The sequence below is a fragment of the Orbicella faveolata genome, unplaced genomic scaffold, assembly GCF_042242905.1.
Source record: "Orbicella faveolata isolate gen_17 unplaced genomic scaffold, um_ofav_v1 contig_3, whole genome shotgun sequence".
NCBI lineage: Eukaryota > Metazoa > Cnidaria > Anthozoa > Scleractinia > Merulinidae > Orbicella > Orbicella faveolata.
This window is the reverse complement of record NW_028301558.1, coordinates 3,696,994-3,711,653: the sequence shown is the minus strand read 5'-3', so window position 1 is coordinate 3,711,653 and position 14,660 is coordinate 3,696,994. Positions and strand designations below refer to the sequence as shown.

General features: G+C 43.0%; 1 protein-coding gene and 1 pseudogene across 1 annotated transcript; one reads left to right on the top strand and one right to left on the bottom strand.

Annotated features, from left to right (window-relative positions):
* Window positions 1–817: 817 nt before the first annotated feature.
* On the bottom strand, window positions 818–1,792 carry LOC149106091 (uncharacterized; annotated as a pseudogene).
* A 5,773-nt stretch (window positions 1,793–7,565) lies between these two features.
* On the top strand, window positions 7,566–14,296 carry LOC149106090 (uncharacterized). The gene is made up of 5 exons (XM_089298130.1): window positions 7,566–7,867; window positions 9,968–10,354; window positions 10,875–11,087; window positions 11,847–11,969; window positions 12,475–14,296. Exons 2-5 carry the CDS (start codon window positions 9,968–9,970, stop codon window positions 12,766–12,768), a joined length of 1,017 nt encoding a protein of 338 aa, XP_089154256.1. The 5' UTR covers window positions 7,566–7,867; the 3' UTR covers window positions 12,769–14,296.
* Window positions 14,297–14,660: the final 364 nt, after the last annotated feature.

Here is a 14,660-nt window from a genome sequence, read left to right as displayed (position 1 = left end):
AACCGCCAAGCAGTGGCTCATCAAACAAGCTCTCTGGCAGATCGATCTCCCCGCCTCGCGCTACATTCCTCGCGCCAAACTCGACGTATCGGCGCCTAACGAGGTCCACCAGGCGGACCTTCTTTTTCTGCCTCATGACAAGCTTCCTGTTGGCCGCAAAGTTTACAAATACGCGCTGACCGTTGTCGACGTCGTCGGCCGTTACAAAGAAGTTGAGCCTCTGACCTCCAAAGACTCTGCTGAGGTTGCGAAAGCTTTTCAGTCGATTTACAAGCGCAGCCCATTGACATGACCTCAGCTGCTGCAGGTGGGCCGTGGGCGCGAGTTCATGGGAGGCGTGACCAAAGAAATGGAAAACCACAAAAAAGCTATTCGTCGCGGGCGCCCACAAATTAACGGAGACCAAGCTATTGTGGAGCGTTTCAACCGCACGCTCGCCGAGCGCTTGTTTGAGCATCAATATGCTGTAGAACTGCTCTTGCCTGCGGGCCAGCGGTCGACCGCGTAGATTAAAAGGCTCAACATAGTAGCACTTCGCGCAGAGCGCAATCATCCGGCTGCCTTCGCATTCGAGTTTGAACAGCCCAGGCGTGCGCCCGCTCCACTTGTCCTACGCCAGCTACTCGTGCTTTTTTCCTCAAATTCTGCGCGCACTGATCTTGGCGAGGGACACCCTCAAGCCGCTCGGCAGAGATGGCGATGTAATTGCTGTCCGTGTCCATCTGAATCAGCTTGAAGTCACTGCGGTCGAGGTACCGATCCAAGAAGTCGTAATAGAATTCTAGCATCCTCAGCTTGGCCAGCTGATACACCGCGATGCCGATCTGGAAAGGACGAGTGATCGTGATGCGCGCCTTCCTGCTTTCCAGCTCATAGGTTTGCCCGACCTCTTCCACATCGCGGAATTACGCGCTTTGTAGCGCTCTGTCCACTACCTTCTCATCTTTTGTGTACACCACTCATGTCTGCCGCTCTAGCGCTTTGATGAGCTTGCCGTACGCGCTGTTACCGAGCAGCTTGAATACCTCGGCCAGCAGAGCCTTGCTCTTGTCCACATCTCCAGTGCGGCGGGCTTCTGTAACCTGCTCCACGATCCAGGTGAAGATCTTCGTCGCCTCATAGTCGATCGTGCGGTGCACGGCTGTAATTACTGCGCCATGGGCAACATACCGGCGCAAGAGTTGCGCATATAGCAGCAGCTTTTGTGCTGACCACGCTCCCACCAGCTTTTTCCCGTCGCCTCTTTTTCTGCCGGTGCGGACCATGTAAACGTTCTTGTGTTGCGGCACTGCTTCGTCGGGAATCTGTTTGGTGAAGAAGATGGGAGGCATTTCTTCAAACTTCATCCACAGCTTTTTGGGGATTTCAATGTCGACTTCCGCGAATCCAAACCAGGTTGCGGCTTTCAGGCGTTCTGTCAACGCGGGCGCGGCTTTTGCTGAATAGTCGTAATGCACGACCTTTTCCTTTCCACAGGGCATGTCTCTCAACATTATCGACAGATAGAGCGCGTTGGCGTTGTAGCCAATGATGCGTTTGCAGATTTTCGGCTGTTTGAAGCAGTGCGGTCTAATGTGCGTGACGCCGGCTTTATGATACCGCGTGAACACCAGGCTTTGCCCACCCACCACGGCGTCTTTCAACATCCCATATGCTTCTTCACAAGGGCTGTGGAGGTCGGCGCCGCGCTCTATCGTGCCTCTCAGCAGGTAATGCAGGCTCACCCCTGGGAGGCTGACTGCATCTTTTAAGATGTCGATCCCTTTGGCTGTGTAAAAGGCGCGCATGTTTTTCAAGGCTTCCAACCCTGGCGCCACGTCGCGGTTGTTGTAATAGCGCAGCCAGTCTGCGAAAGTTTGCATCTCCTTTTCTTTAAAGATTTTTTTGCACTCCGCCATTCTGATAGCTTGACGAGAAAAGCGCCTTTCAAGCACGAATACCATGTCGGGTAATCCGGCAGCTCGGGGAAATCTGGCTTGTCAGGGATGTCGAACCTATCATAAGGCATGTGGGATTTCAGATCGGCGCCGCAGTACGCTTTGACCCAATTTCATAGCTCTTGCCCGGCCCCAGATAGTTTATGAGGTCTACGAAGAGGAAGCCGCTGGTTTTCATGAACATCGTCGTGTGCGTCTTTTTCCCCACTTGTACCTTGGCTGTCGTGTCATCCACCAGCTCCTCGAAATGTTCTTTTATCAGGTTCATATCATAATGCCCAGAGTTGAAACCGAGAACGGGGACTTGGGCGCACCATTCTGCGATCGTCCTGCGGCCCTTTCCTGTTAAAAAAGGGCTGTCTTCCGGTATAAGCTCAGCTCTGACTCGCTGCGGATGTTTGCCCCGCGCCTCTCCAGCTCTTTCATGAACGTCTGGATTAGCTTTTTGGGGTTTCGTTCGCAGATATGCGTGGGCTCGCGTTCTAACGTGTCGCCGATGCTCACGGTGATTGCCACGCGGGTTGCTTCGTACGTGAGCGACGCTGTCACTTCGTTTCTCTGGCTTTTATCATGCCACGATTCAAAATCGTACAAGATCGCGTGCGGATAGGTCCGCTTTTCTTGGTTTGGCAGGGCGTCGTGGGTTTTTTGTTCGTCGCACTCCCATTTCTCGATCACTCGGTAGCCGGCTTCTCTCAAGGCGTGGGTCCTTGCTGCCGTGGCGAGGAAGCGGTTTTCTCGCGTTTGGCCGTGATTGGTAATCTCTTTACGGGTGTTTGGACAACGGCAGGAAGAAGCCGTGCCAATGGCAGCCGTGGTATTAGAACACCGTCTTTGTTTTTGGGTCTACCGTCAACTGGCGCTCCCTCAATCCACCGCTCGCCGCCGTGGCCGCATAACGCGTGGTGAATTTGCCGGCCCAGCTGCTTGCTTGCGCCCTCTAGCCAGCGGACCGATGACGTCGACGCTCGGGGTTTGCCGTAGAAAACTCGCTCATAAACGGTCTGCGGGGCTTCGACTCTCCTGTTGGGGCAATCTATAACTGTTTTCCCTTGGGCGCATGTTTGGCTGTGTCTTTGAAGATGGCAGGCTTGGGTGAAACGTGCTTGGCAATCCGCGCATGCATACAGCCTTGCTAGATTTTTGATGTGTTTGATCAAAAACGCGTGTCCATCATAAATTCCAATCGTCATAATTTTCTCCAGCTGGTCTAAAGGGTTTCTTTTTCGATGCCACAAAATTTCGCCGTTTTCCTGGCGCTCTGGCTCATAGACTCTGATAGCAAACCAAGCTTACAACCGTTTCCCTTGATTGAGGTTTGTCTGGACCTTATCCAATTCATCGAGAGAAGTTTTTGGGATGTTCTTTTGTTTCAAAAAACTCTGTGTTAGCTCTCTCGCCGTCTGTGTGCTCCGATCGGGGCGCGCTCCTTGATACATGGCAATGCAGCACCACAGGCACAAGTTGTCGTCAAAAGTGTCCAGCGCCACCATTTGGCGCCCGCGAGCAAGGTTGCGCAGCCAGTCTGGCAATGCGCCTGTGCCTAAAATTAGCTGCCTGTCAAGCACGACCTTCACTTGGATGTTCAAAAACTTTACAAACACCCATTTGGTGTTCGGGTGCTCGATGTTGTCAGGGTTTAACCGTTCAGTTTCCTGCGCATTCAACCATCTTTCCGCTTCAGTAAAATTGTTCATCCAAGGCGAGCCCTTGCGCTATTTATAATAAACCATTTTCAAATCTGTTTCGGTGTTTACTATGACATATGCATAGATGTAACGAATATAAAAAGCCGAGTTGATGCGTTGCCTAAACTTTGCCATAATAGAAAGCGTGTGGTTTTCGCCTAACCTCTTATCAAAGGTCCATCTGATAATATTCTGCCTTTCTTTTCGCGCAACGCTGCCGGGATTTGTCGAATCCTTCATCTACTACTTGGCGACCCAGATTTCTTAATATTTTAACAACTTCTTTCTCCAGGAGTATTTTTACCCATTTCAAACTATTTTTTTACAGTCGAACCTCTCCTTATGGACACCTCGGTAAGCTACCACCTCTATGTACGAACAATTCGCTTGATCTCGGATAAATAGCGCAGAATTATTTCTGCGGGAACAAAGGTCCCGCCCAGCATTGGTGCCCGTTTTCAACTGGTTCGACTGTATATTTAAAATGGTTTAAAACTGCCGTTTCCTGTAGCATCGATGGGTTAAATTGCTCTACTAAAATGTAATGCATTTTCAGTCCTCGTGATATATATTGCACTTAATTCTCGAAGCAGTTAGAGATAATTATCGATCGTATATTGCTAAAGAATGTACAGTCAACTCTCTCTTCACGGACACCTCTATAAGACGGACACCTGGTGCTGGTCCCGGCCGTACCTCGGTCATTTTACTATAACCAAACTCTCTATAAGACGGACACCTCCATAAGACGGACAACGGACACTTGTGCATGTGACGTCCTGAATGTGACCGCAAATTATGATTTAGGGAAGAAAAATTCTTAAATTACCAAGTACGTGACTCTTTGTAACACCAGACGTTTAACTGACAGCTCTTATCTTGCCGGGAAATACATACCATACAAGTTAAAATTAAATCAGTCATTGTCCCATTCAAGGCCAAGATGTGGACTTTGAATCACCGGCTCCAACCTTCAAATCTACCGGGAAAATCTACTACAGAAAAGAAGCTCTTAGACTGGTTGACCACCTAAAGGAATTCGCTTCCACAACGCTGCAAGATGAAATCCTCATATCAAAATTAAGCAGCGTTGGTCAGCGCTGTGAGGATTTTAAACTGTTTACCTGAAACCATCCAAGATCATAGATTTCTTTTCTTCTTAAGGTAGCATCTCACCCCAAATGTAACCATTAAGGGAAAAAAAATATTTTACGATAGAAAGATAGCTCTTACTCCTCTCTTTGTTTTTAAAAAAAAATTGAAAAACTGTTTCTACGGGAAGTTATGGACAAAATAATGTTTTCTTCACTAATTGCCTTTAATGGAATGTTGACAAGTCATTGTGACAGTCAACACATTATTATCATGTGAAGGTGAATTAATCAACATGACACGAGCGTGGGACAAAGAAAAATTCTGAGTCCCCGACGGGAATCGAACCCATGACCTCCCGAACACCGGGCGGGTGCTCTATCCACTGAGCTACGAGAACTCATGTTACACACAGCCTTGTTTGGACACTCAATTTCGTCACGGCCAGACCACGCAACAATATTTTCGCGCTGTTGCCATGTCTTACAGAAAAAAGCGAAAGCGATTGAGCTGCCCTTTTGTACCAAAGGGATCGGTAAAAAGAAAACAAGGAAATTGTTTTGACAGGGATTGGGCTGACAAACTTGCCGCTGGCGACAAAGGGTCCTGTTATAAGCAGCACGAAGTGTTCGAGGAAGGACAGGATTTGGAGGCGTAATCCTTCTGAGACCAGCTTTGGCAAATAACGTTATTATTTCCTCTGAATAATGCTTCTCGTAGTCCTTCGAGTATAGACGTGTACAAGACAGATTTGAACGACGCACTACCAAACATAGTTTGGCTAGATACTGGTGCCTGTATTTCTCCTAGTCTCTAGTACGAAAACGGGGATCCTCGCAAAGATTGTGAAAGACACTCAACAAGAAATAAATCCCGCACCGGAAGTTGTGCCTGGCAATTGTGTGGCGGTAATTTTGTGGCTTTATTCGTCAGTACTGATCATATGGGCCAGAAAACAATTTGTATTGTTTCCTATCCAGCTTATTACCATTCTTACCAAGCTGCTCGCATCTCAGAAAGGATGACTTCCTTAGGATTTTCACTGGAGTCAGTGGTACTTGCTTTCTTCCCTGCTTGCGCGTTCGGCGTCGCGTCGTATTCTTTGTCGTGTTTGTCTCGTTTACCTTTGTCCCCTTTTTCGTTTGTTTAGGCATTGCTAACGTTGGTTTGGTCTATTCATAATACAATTTACCAGTCAGAGGAATCATGAAAACTCCGGAAACTGGGATGAAACACTTTCAATTTTACAGTAACAACTTACCTTCGGAGCGAGCGACCCAACAGTGATACCTGGTAGAGCTGATTTGTAGCGTATTTGACATCTTGTCTGGTCAACATTTGAGCGCTATTGTTATGAAGTAAGTTGAGCCTTTTGCTTGTAAAACGTAGGTAATTACTTTCACACCTTGTTGTTTTAATCTCATTCGACCGGAAAAACGTCTCTGAAACTGTTTTGCTCTTTTTCTCGAAACAATATTTTCAAGAAATTGGGCGCACGTTTTAAGTTCGCGTGCATTGAGTTTTCAACCGTTTTAGCTCAAATTTGGCGTGAATATTTCTATATAATGTGGCTCAAAAACCATGTCGGCGTTTTTGGTTTTTCCTGTTCTTTCTAGAGTTGTACACAAATGAAGGAACAGAAGGAATATTATTTCGAACCTCGAAGTTTAAGCGAGCGTAAAAAACAAACGAGGCAAGATATCAAAATTCGCCGACACAGTTTTTGAGACAAAGGTGTTAAGAACTCGGCGCAATGTTTGTCTCTTCCTCTAGATCACTTCCGACTGGACAGGAACTGAATATTGCAAGCTATGTACTTTTGCAAAACGATCGCTATATTTTCAAGGAATTTATCTTTTTTCTTTCAATAAATATTGTATGGTAGTTAACACGTTAACTATTGATTGTAATACGACAAGAAATTCAATTTTATAAATATGTTTTTGCTCCAGTTTGTAGGTTTTGTTCAAGTAAATAACTTAAAACAAACTTTAAACAGAAGCGTATTCACTGTGCACAGGTTCAGCATTATTATCTTAAAATTCATGGGGTTATGTTATGTCGACTCTCTACAAGACACCTCTCTAAGACGGACACCTCCCTAAGACGGACACCTCTCTAAGACAAACAGCTGAGGCCGGTGCCGATGGTGTCCGCCTTAGAGAGAGTTGACTGTATATCAATTTGAAGAGTTTTTCAAGTTCAGCCTCCTCAGGCAGGCGTCCTTAGAGTCCTTAAAATCTACTTTAGCGAAAGTTACGATTATTTTTTGTTTTGCTATTTTTCTGGGTTTTAAGAAGGCGCATTTTTCGTAAAACATTGCAAAATTGTACTAGAAGATTTCTGAACCATGACTCGAGGGTCACCTAAACGGATCTTATGTGGGCTTCAGTTTCTGGATCTTACTGGGGCGTTCAAATGCAGTTATAAATACACATAAAACACTGAACCCTTTCAGTGTTACTGATAGTCATAGTGTATTAAACAGGCTATCATGCGCCATTTTGCATAGTATATTTAATGAGGTAGAAGTTCATCAGATGATTGAAAAAAGTTACCTCTGCCATTGTAAACTGAGCCGAATTATATCAGCAAACCTCTGAACTGCTACCCTCCATTAAAACAAGACGATGCAAAACAGAACTAAACAGAAATACGAATTGGGAATTGTGTTTTTTTTTTTTTTAATTTAACACCAACATATTGGAAATGAGAAATAAATTAAGGTTAACATTTCCATCGGCTGATAGTTGCGACAAAAAGGGTCCCGGAGTCAACTAATCCAAGAACAAGTAATCAAAAAGAGAAACGGGGTTTTGATTCTAAGCCAGGCAGGCGCGTAGGAGGCGGGGGGGGGGGGTTCGAGGGGTTTGAAAGAACCCCCCTTGAAGGTCAATAATGGAGGACTTAAAACACAAACTGTTGATTGTCAGCTTTTAGCAAATAGTGGAGGAATGGAAAACAAACTTTGAGTGTTGTAGCGTTTAAATTACCCTACAAGAAAACGCTAAAAGTATCGGGAAAGTATTAATTCTTAGGAGAATGGGTACAAGTGAAATTCGAGAACCTTACATGAAGTATAGAGTTTAAAAGTGGCGTCTAAACAATCAGCCGAACGATCAGCTCCTATTTTAAGTTACTTTTCCAAAGGTAAGGGACTAATTGTTCAACTTTTATTCCTTTTAGGTTTAAGTTCGTAATGTTAGACCACAAAAGCGTGTTTAGGTCTGTATACTGTTGTGTCATATTAAACATCGATCGTTTTACGTGGATAAAGACTTACACAATCGCAAGGATCAACAAGGACAGAGCCTCGCTAAACTAGCCGTAGTTACGTACTGAGAGGCCAAGTTATATGTATTCATAATTAAAGCAACTTAAGCCTTCGAAAAGGCCTTTGCATTGATATGTCAACCAGCCGGCAAAACTTAAGCTTAGGCCCGGGCCAAACGTCGAACTTGTCATGTGTCGATCGATTCAGCGAATAAGGTTCCTGAGAAGTTCGATCGTACTAAAAATACCTGTTATTTTACACTCCATCGAGTTTGAAATATTGACGTGCACAATGCTGAAAATAGCATTTCCGGGCCTCTAGATTTGAAAATTTTCTGGGGGAACATGCCCCCAGACCCCCCTAGAGGCTCGCGCCTTCGGCGCTCGTATTTAATAACCCCCCTTAATAAATATTCCTGTCAATACGAACACCCCTTCCAAAAACCTCAGCTACGGGCCTGCCAGGAGAGGCAACGACATAAATAAAAGAGTTCGAAATGTCCAATTGTAAAAGATTGCAGTGAAAATGCGACTGAGTTCGAAATAAAGAGGAAATCCAAAAAACAGAACTCGATTTAGCAGGTTCCGACTATAGCTATTATTACCCGCTGGGTTCAGTGCTGGTGTTTACAATAGTCTCAGTAAAGCTGTGTTTATGTTGTGATCATTTCTTGTTCTACTAATAATAAAGAAAATGAAACGAAAATGGTACGCCGGCATGTGCTGATGCATGCGTTTTGATTGTCTTTCATTTTTCTCTGTAAAATAAATTATGAAAGAATTTTTGGCATTTCACTGCTGCGATAAAATGAATCTTGGTTGATATCGCATGATTTCTAATCTAAAACATTTCACCTTTGTGACCTCTGGTCTGCTCTTGATCACCAAATATTCAACTGCAAACGGGAGTGAAACAGGGAGAAAAAGAATTGGGAGGAGTGTGACAACAGGGCAGTGGTGGCATTGGCAAAATCTTTTTTGTTGTACTTTTCCATGAAATTGAGTCAAAACTCTTGAATTAGTGGCGGCCGGGATGGTCAAAAGAAGAGATCTGTGTCTATCCGTCCAATTATTAACTGTTTAAGTTTGCTACATGCATTCTCAAGTCACGGACACGTTTAGCCCGCGTAGCTGGCGGGATTCGCGTGAGAGTGGGTTCAGCATAGGGCTTGCCACAAATTCCTCGGCAACTTTTTAGCAACCGTTAGTATTTCGAGCAACTTTTTTTGTTTCCAGCATGTTTTTGCATTCTAAGCAATTTCTAGTTTTCTAGATATCGGAACAGCTTTTGTTGCTTTAATTGGCCATGCTTCCACATTTCCATATTATCCAATGTTTCAGTAGACGATTTGTGAATTTCTTTACTTTAAAAAAAATTTAAATTTTTTTAAAGAATTTGACATTGATGCGTAGAATTTAATCATACGTATTGTGAACAAATTTTTTTAACGACGCTGGTTACGATGCAAAATTGCACAAAAATGCTTAGAAATGTTACTTTTGTTGTACAGATTGCATAATTTTGCATCAGACCAAGTAAAAGAAGAGAGAGAAAAAAAAAGGTTTTGCTTTTTTTGGCAACTTTTGAGCAACTTTTTGAGAAATTTCGGGCAACTTTTTGGGAAGTCTCGAGCAACATGTGGCAAGCGCTAGTTTTGCATGCCGACAAAGTAAACCAAAAGCATACACACGCGAAGTAGTCCCGCCAGACACATTGATTTACATTGGAAGGTCCGATCCAGAAAGGTGCACAACCGAAACGTTTTGATTGATTGATTCCTAAGTCCGAATTAAACAACTGCACATTGTATTTTGTGCACGGTCAAGCACAAGAATGGCAAACAAAAACATAAAACAAACAAGTTCTATAATTATAAACTGTATGGTGCGTTATACAAGTAGCCTATTTGGTTTGGATAGATACAACTTTTGTAATCTGAATATGTTCGTACAAGTTCACATTTTCTTTAATCTCAGATGGAAGGTGACAGTCCAGCTCAACTTCCAGTTGCCCAAACAACTCAAGCCCAAGCTCCTCCTGGTCAGCCAGTGATATCTCAACAACAAGTCCTTCCCGGACAACCAATCATGTACCAAATGCAGCCCGGCCAACAACAACCGGTTTTTGTTCAGGCTCCTGCCGGTCAGCCAGCCACTACAGCAGATGGGCAGCCTATTCATTATTATTATGTCCCCGTGAGGCAACCAATGCAACCGGGTCAACAGGGACAGCCAGTACAACCGGTACAACCGGTTTACGTTCAACAAGTACAACCTCAACAACAGGCTGGACAGGGTCTGGGTCTCACTATTGACACAGATTTTCTCAAGAGCCCTCTGTGCTACATTAAAATAGCAGAATTTGTGAGTATCGTATTTCCCTCTACTTTCGAGCAGAGAAAATAAGAAGACAAGCACGGAAATTCGTAACTTCAAGGACTCCTCGCATAATCCAACTTGACTAGAGAACTTGCGGGCGAGAAGACGGTTAACTAGAAAACTAGGTTAACTTTGATGATTGGTTATTTTTGTGTCTTGTGATTTAAACAACAGCAGCCTCATTTTTGCCTGCCGTTTCGAATTTATTTAAAAAATGACTTTCTCCGCAGCTCAAATTTAACATCTTTTATAAACTCACTTGCATTATCATAGCTAAGATGGATGGGCTTGCTTATGTACAGTGCACGTAAGAGATACCAAAAGCAGTACCTCCGATCCCATGCCGTTTCCCTCATCTTCTTTCTTTACCTCTCCCCCATCTTGAAACCTCTACGATCGCGGTATGAGCAGAGCAGCAAACTCGTCTTTAGCCAATTTGCCAACTCAGTGAAAATGTCTGCAGTCATTTCTTTCAAGTCATATGTTGAAATATCCGGTTTTGCAGGTTGTGCTGCTCGGCGCATGGGCAAGTATCCTCAAGTACTTTGATAGTCTAGAAGACTTTTCAAACACAATAGCGGTTGATGATGAAAAAGCTAGCTTCTTGAAAGGCATCACAATTTTCTGTTGGGTCATGGTCATCCTCTACTTGATAATGTATACGTTGAGCTTCCCTAAGATTTGCAATTGCAAACGACCGTCCCTGTTCACTTTAGCGGTAAGTCCAAAAAAAAAAAAATGTGCGAACAATTTCTAAATTTTAGATACTGATATTCGTAAGGGTTAACACACCTCCCTTTCGTTTCTGACCCATTCACCCGTCAGTAATTGACAACCTCATTCCCAGGGTCTCTCATGTAGGGCGGAAAGATGACAGACCATGGGTACGAGGTTGACTAATTGATTGTAGCCGATCGGTGAATTTACACTACGAGTTATTTTCTAATAGTGGTGTAAATCCATAATTACTCGAGCTTTCGTAGGATTATTCATTTACTATATGACTGAGAAAATTACTAATTATTTGAAATTGAATTGTTTTAATTTTTATGCATATAGCAATGATAAGTATTATTTTGTCGTAGAAAAGAATTTTTTCAGGATCTAACTGAACTTCTGCTGTGAGTGGAGCTTCGTCACTAAATTTTTATGACGATTGTATCTTTTTCTTAATTATTATTATGCACGCGCAAGTGTTAATTTGCACGGCAGTGCAAATTCAAATTATCGATAAATTTACCCGTTCTATGGCAACCACAATGAAGCTATTTTCTCGGTGAGAATAATGAAAGGTACTCTCTCTTGGTCATATGCAAGTTGCACTTGTCTTGCACTTCGAGGAATACGCGGGCAACCACAAAAAAGGGGGACTAAGGGGCGAAGAATACCCGTTAATCCCGTTAACCACTAATCACTAATTTTGTTTGTTGTTGTTGTTTTTTTTGTATTTCACAGTCTTTTTTTGCTTTGTTTGCAGACACTGCTTATCCAATTCGTTTTGTCTGTTTTATTGGGCGCTTGCTGTGGAATCATGACATTTAATCCTATCGACTATGGAGGGGCGTACGAGCCCAACATGTTAGCCTATCGGATTGGGCTGGTAAGTAGAATTCAATTGTACTGTTATAATGGCCTGTTCAGTTGCAAATTGTAACTTTGCCTGTTCAGCATTGGTTAAGAAGCCACGGGACGGCCTCTCCTATATTGTCTTTCAAAAAAAAAAAAATCAGGTTTATTTATTTAATGTAAAGAGTCTGATCCATTTATTTATTTATTTATTTATTTATTTATTTTACATATTTATTTATTAAACGTAATTTATTTATTTAACATAAATAGCCGACTGCGTATTCTTTCCAGTTTTCAGCAGGAAATTCCTCAAAGACAGTTCACCTAACTGGGTTGCTATTCTTCTATCCAAGTACTCTTTTTGGACAAAAATGCATGGAAATTAATCAAAGCCTTCGTCCCATGGCCCAACTAATTCCCTTACCCTGTACCACCTGTCGGAACAATCACTCTTTTCTTTGATTAAGAGAAATACTTACTTGATGACAGCTATTCAGAGTTTTAAAAATGTCCGTTCATTCTTGGTGTTTTGACAGGGGTTCGGTCACTTTTCCTGGATAATTTTCATTGTGGACGTCTACCTTCTTTACAAGTTGTACAGACAGCAAAGGGTAGAGGAGGTTTGTCATCCACAGCAAGCAGGCCAGCCAGGTGTCGTCCGACAGCCCGCTGTGGTTTTTCTCCCACAAGGCGCGACACAGCTAGTCTACCAACCGCCTACACATCCGGGACAGCAGCCAGTTCAATATCCGGGACAACAGCCTGTCCTGATGGGAATGCCTCCGCCGGCTTACACTCAACAGCTTCCACAAGGAGAGACCCAGAAATAAAATATAACATTGCCTGCTGCCGAATTATGCGAAATCCGCCATATGCGATGAAATCTAGCTCTATTGTAACTTAAAAGCGTCCAGTATATAGAAACAATGCTGTAAAAGAGAACTTAATTTTCAGCTTTTAGCATTTTTACAACCCGCATCATACAAGTCAGCAACAGGTAGTCACTTTAAAGCACAATGGCTGCTATACCATAACAAATATTGTCATTACATATTGTCATTACATATACATGCCAATGCTGCACAAATGTTGGTCAATGGTGGAACATTTGACGTTTGTAAGCAGAATAGCTCAGCTGCTTTACAAATCGGAACAATACGTGAAGAGAAGTCTTGGTAAATATAATGTATTACATCAGCGTGATTAGTTATATGAAGTTCTTTTGCATTCAGATCCGCAAGTGGTTAGTATATAGAGTTTTGCTTTAATTAAACAAAAAGAAAGCAGGCTACAAACACTGATTAGCATCCGATGGAACCTGTAGAAAGAAACTTGAGATGCGGCTCTATTGCGCTAAGGGGACGTCTCGTCTCTCATAGCACAGTTTAACTTTGAATGAATGATTAATATTCTTAGCGTAGCTTTTGTAGAAATCATCAATTTTATCAGGAGCCATAATCGGGGACGGAGACCGTTAACGCGCGCCATTTCTAGTATTGGGGCTGTCCCTCTGATATGGGACAATTTTTTTATTTTTTTAGAACAAATTGCGCCATCCCGTGCGGCACACGCGCGTACATGCTGCGAGGATTTTTGCGGATGTAGCGCGGGGAAATGGCGTCCGAAATTCCCGAAATGTTTGATGCTTTCGGCCCACATATCAATACTTTCATGTCTGTTGGAATTTCGCTTCAGTGTTTACGTCGTAAGCTGCTCCAGTTTGAGTGAAGTAAGACAGTGTCAAATTTAGTAATGTGCCGCTTTATATCACTAACCAAGTTGTGTTCCGCAGCTTCTTTTACAAGGGATCCACATTACGCCACTCTAAGTTTCACACATGTTGGAGATTAACAGTTTCTCCAAAACACAGCAAAACACTAGTTGGAAATATTTGGATATAGCAGCGTTTCAGGACTTCAAAGTTTCCCTCCTCTTGCCACAGGCTTGCGAGGATTTTACCAGAGTCTATCTCGACCGTAGAGTTAAAAAAAAAAAAAAAAAAAAAAATTGCAAGTTTGCGTTTCGTCTGAATTGTAAGCAACGCTTGATGTTTTATCAGGGCCCAATAAGCGACAATAAAGTTTAAGTCTGTAGATGCTGCTCAGTTTTGTTTTGTAAAAATCCAATAAATTGACTGTTGTCGATGAAGAACGATGAATAAGAGCACCCGCCGATGCGTGTTTTGTACAGTCAGTAAAACATGATAAATTGGACTTCCCCACTTTCGAGTGAAAACGTACCTCGAACTCATGTATCTCTAGTTTTTCAATATTTTTAAGGTTGATAAATGTTTGAGAACATATTAAAAGCTTAGCTGAAAATATGTGAATACAGCAGAAATATAGTAAATGGTTTGAACCCAGGAGTATCAATAGTTCGTATAGTGTGATCGTCCGGGTGAGGGTAGTTCTGAAAAGAACTGTTGTTGGTGACTGACGTTTCGACAACCTGAGCGAAAGTCATCTTCTGAGTCAAGTGAATAGTTTTGTCAGTCGATGATGTTGTAAGTCTGGTTCGTTGAACATGAGTGGTCAGTTTAATCATGATGGTATTGGCTGAAAGACTCGTGTAAAGTTTGTCATCAGTCATTGGCGGGTTTCGATCCATCTATTGTTAGTCAAATTGGTCGGCTTTCTTTCAGCTTTCTTTAATCAACTCGAATAGTCACGGTACCCGAATAAAGATTTCGATTTTGTTGGTTGAAAACTCCTTGCCTATTTTA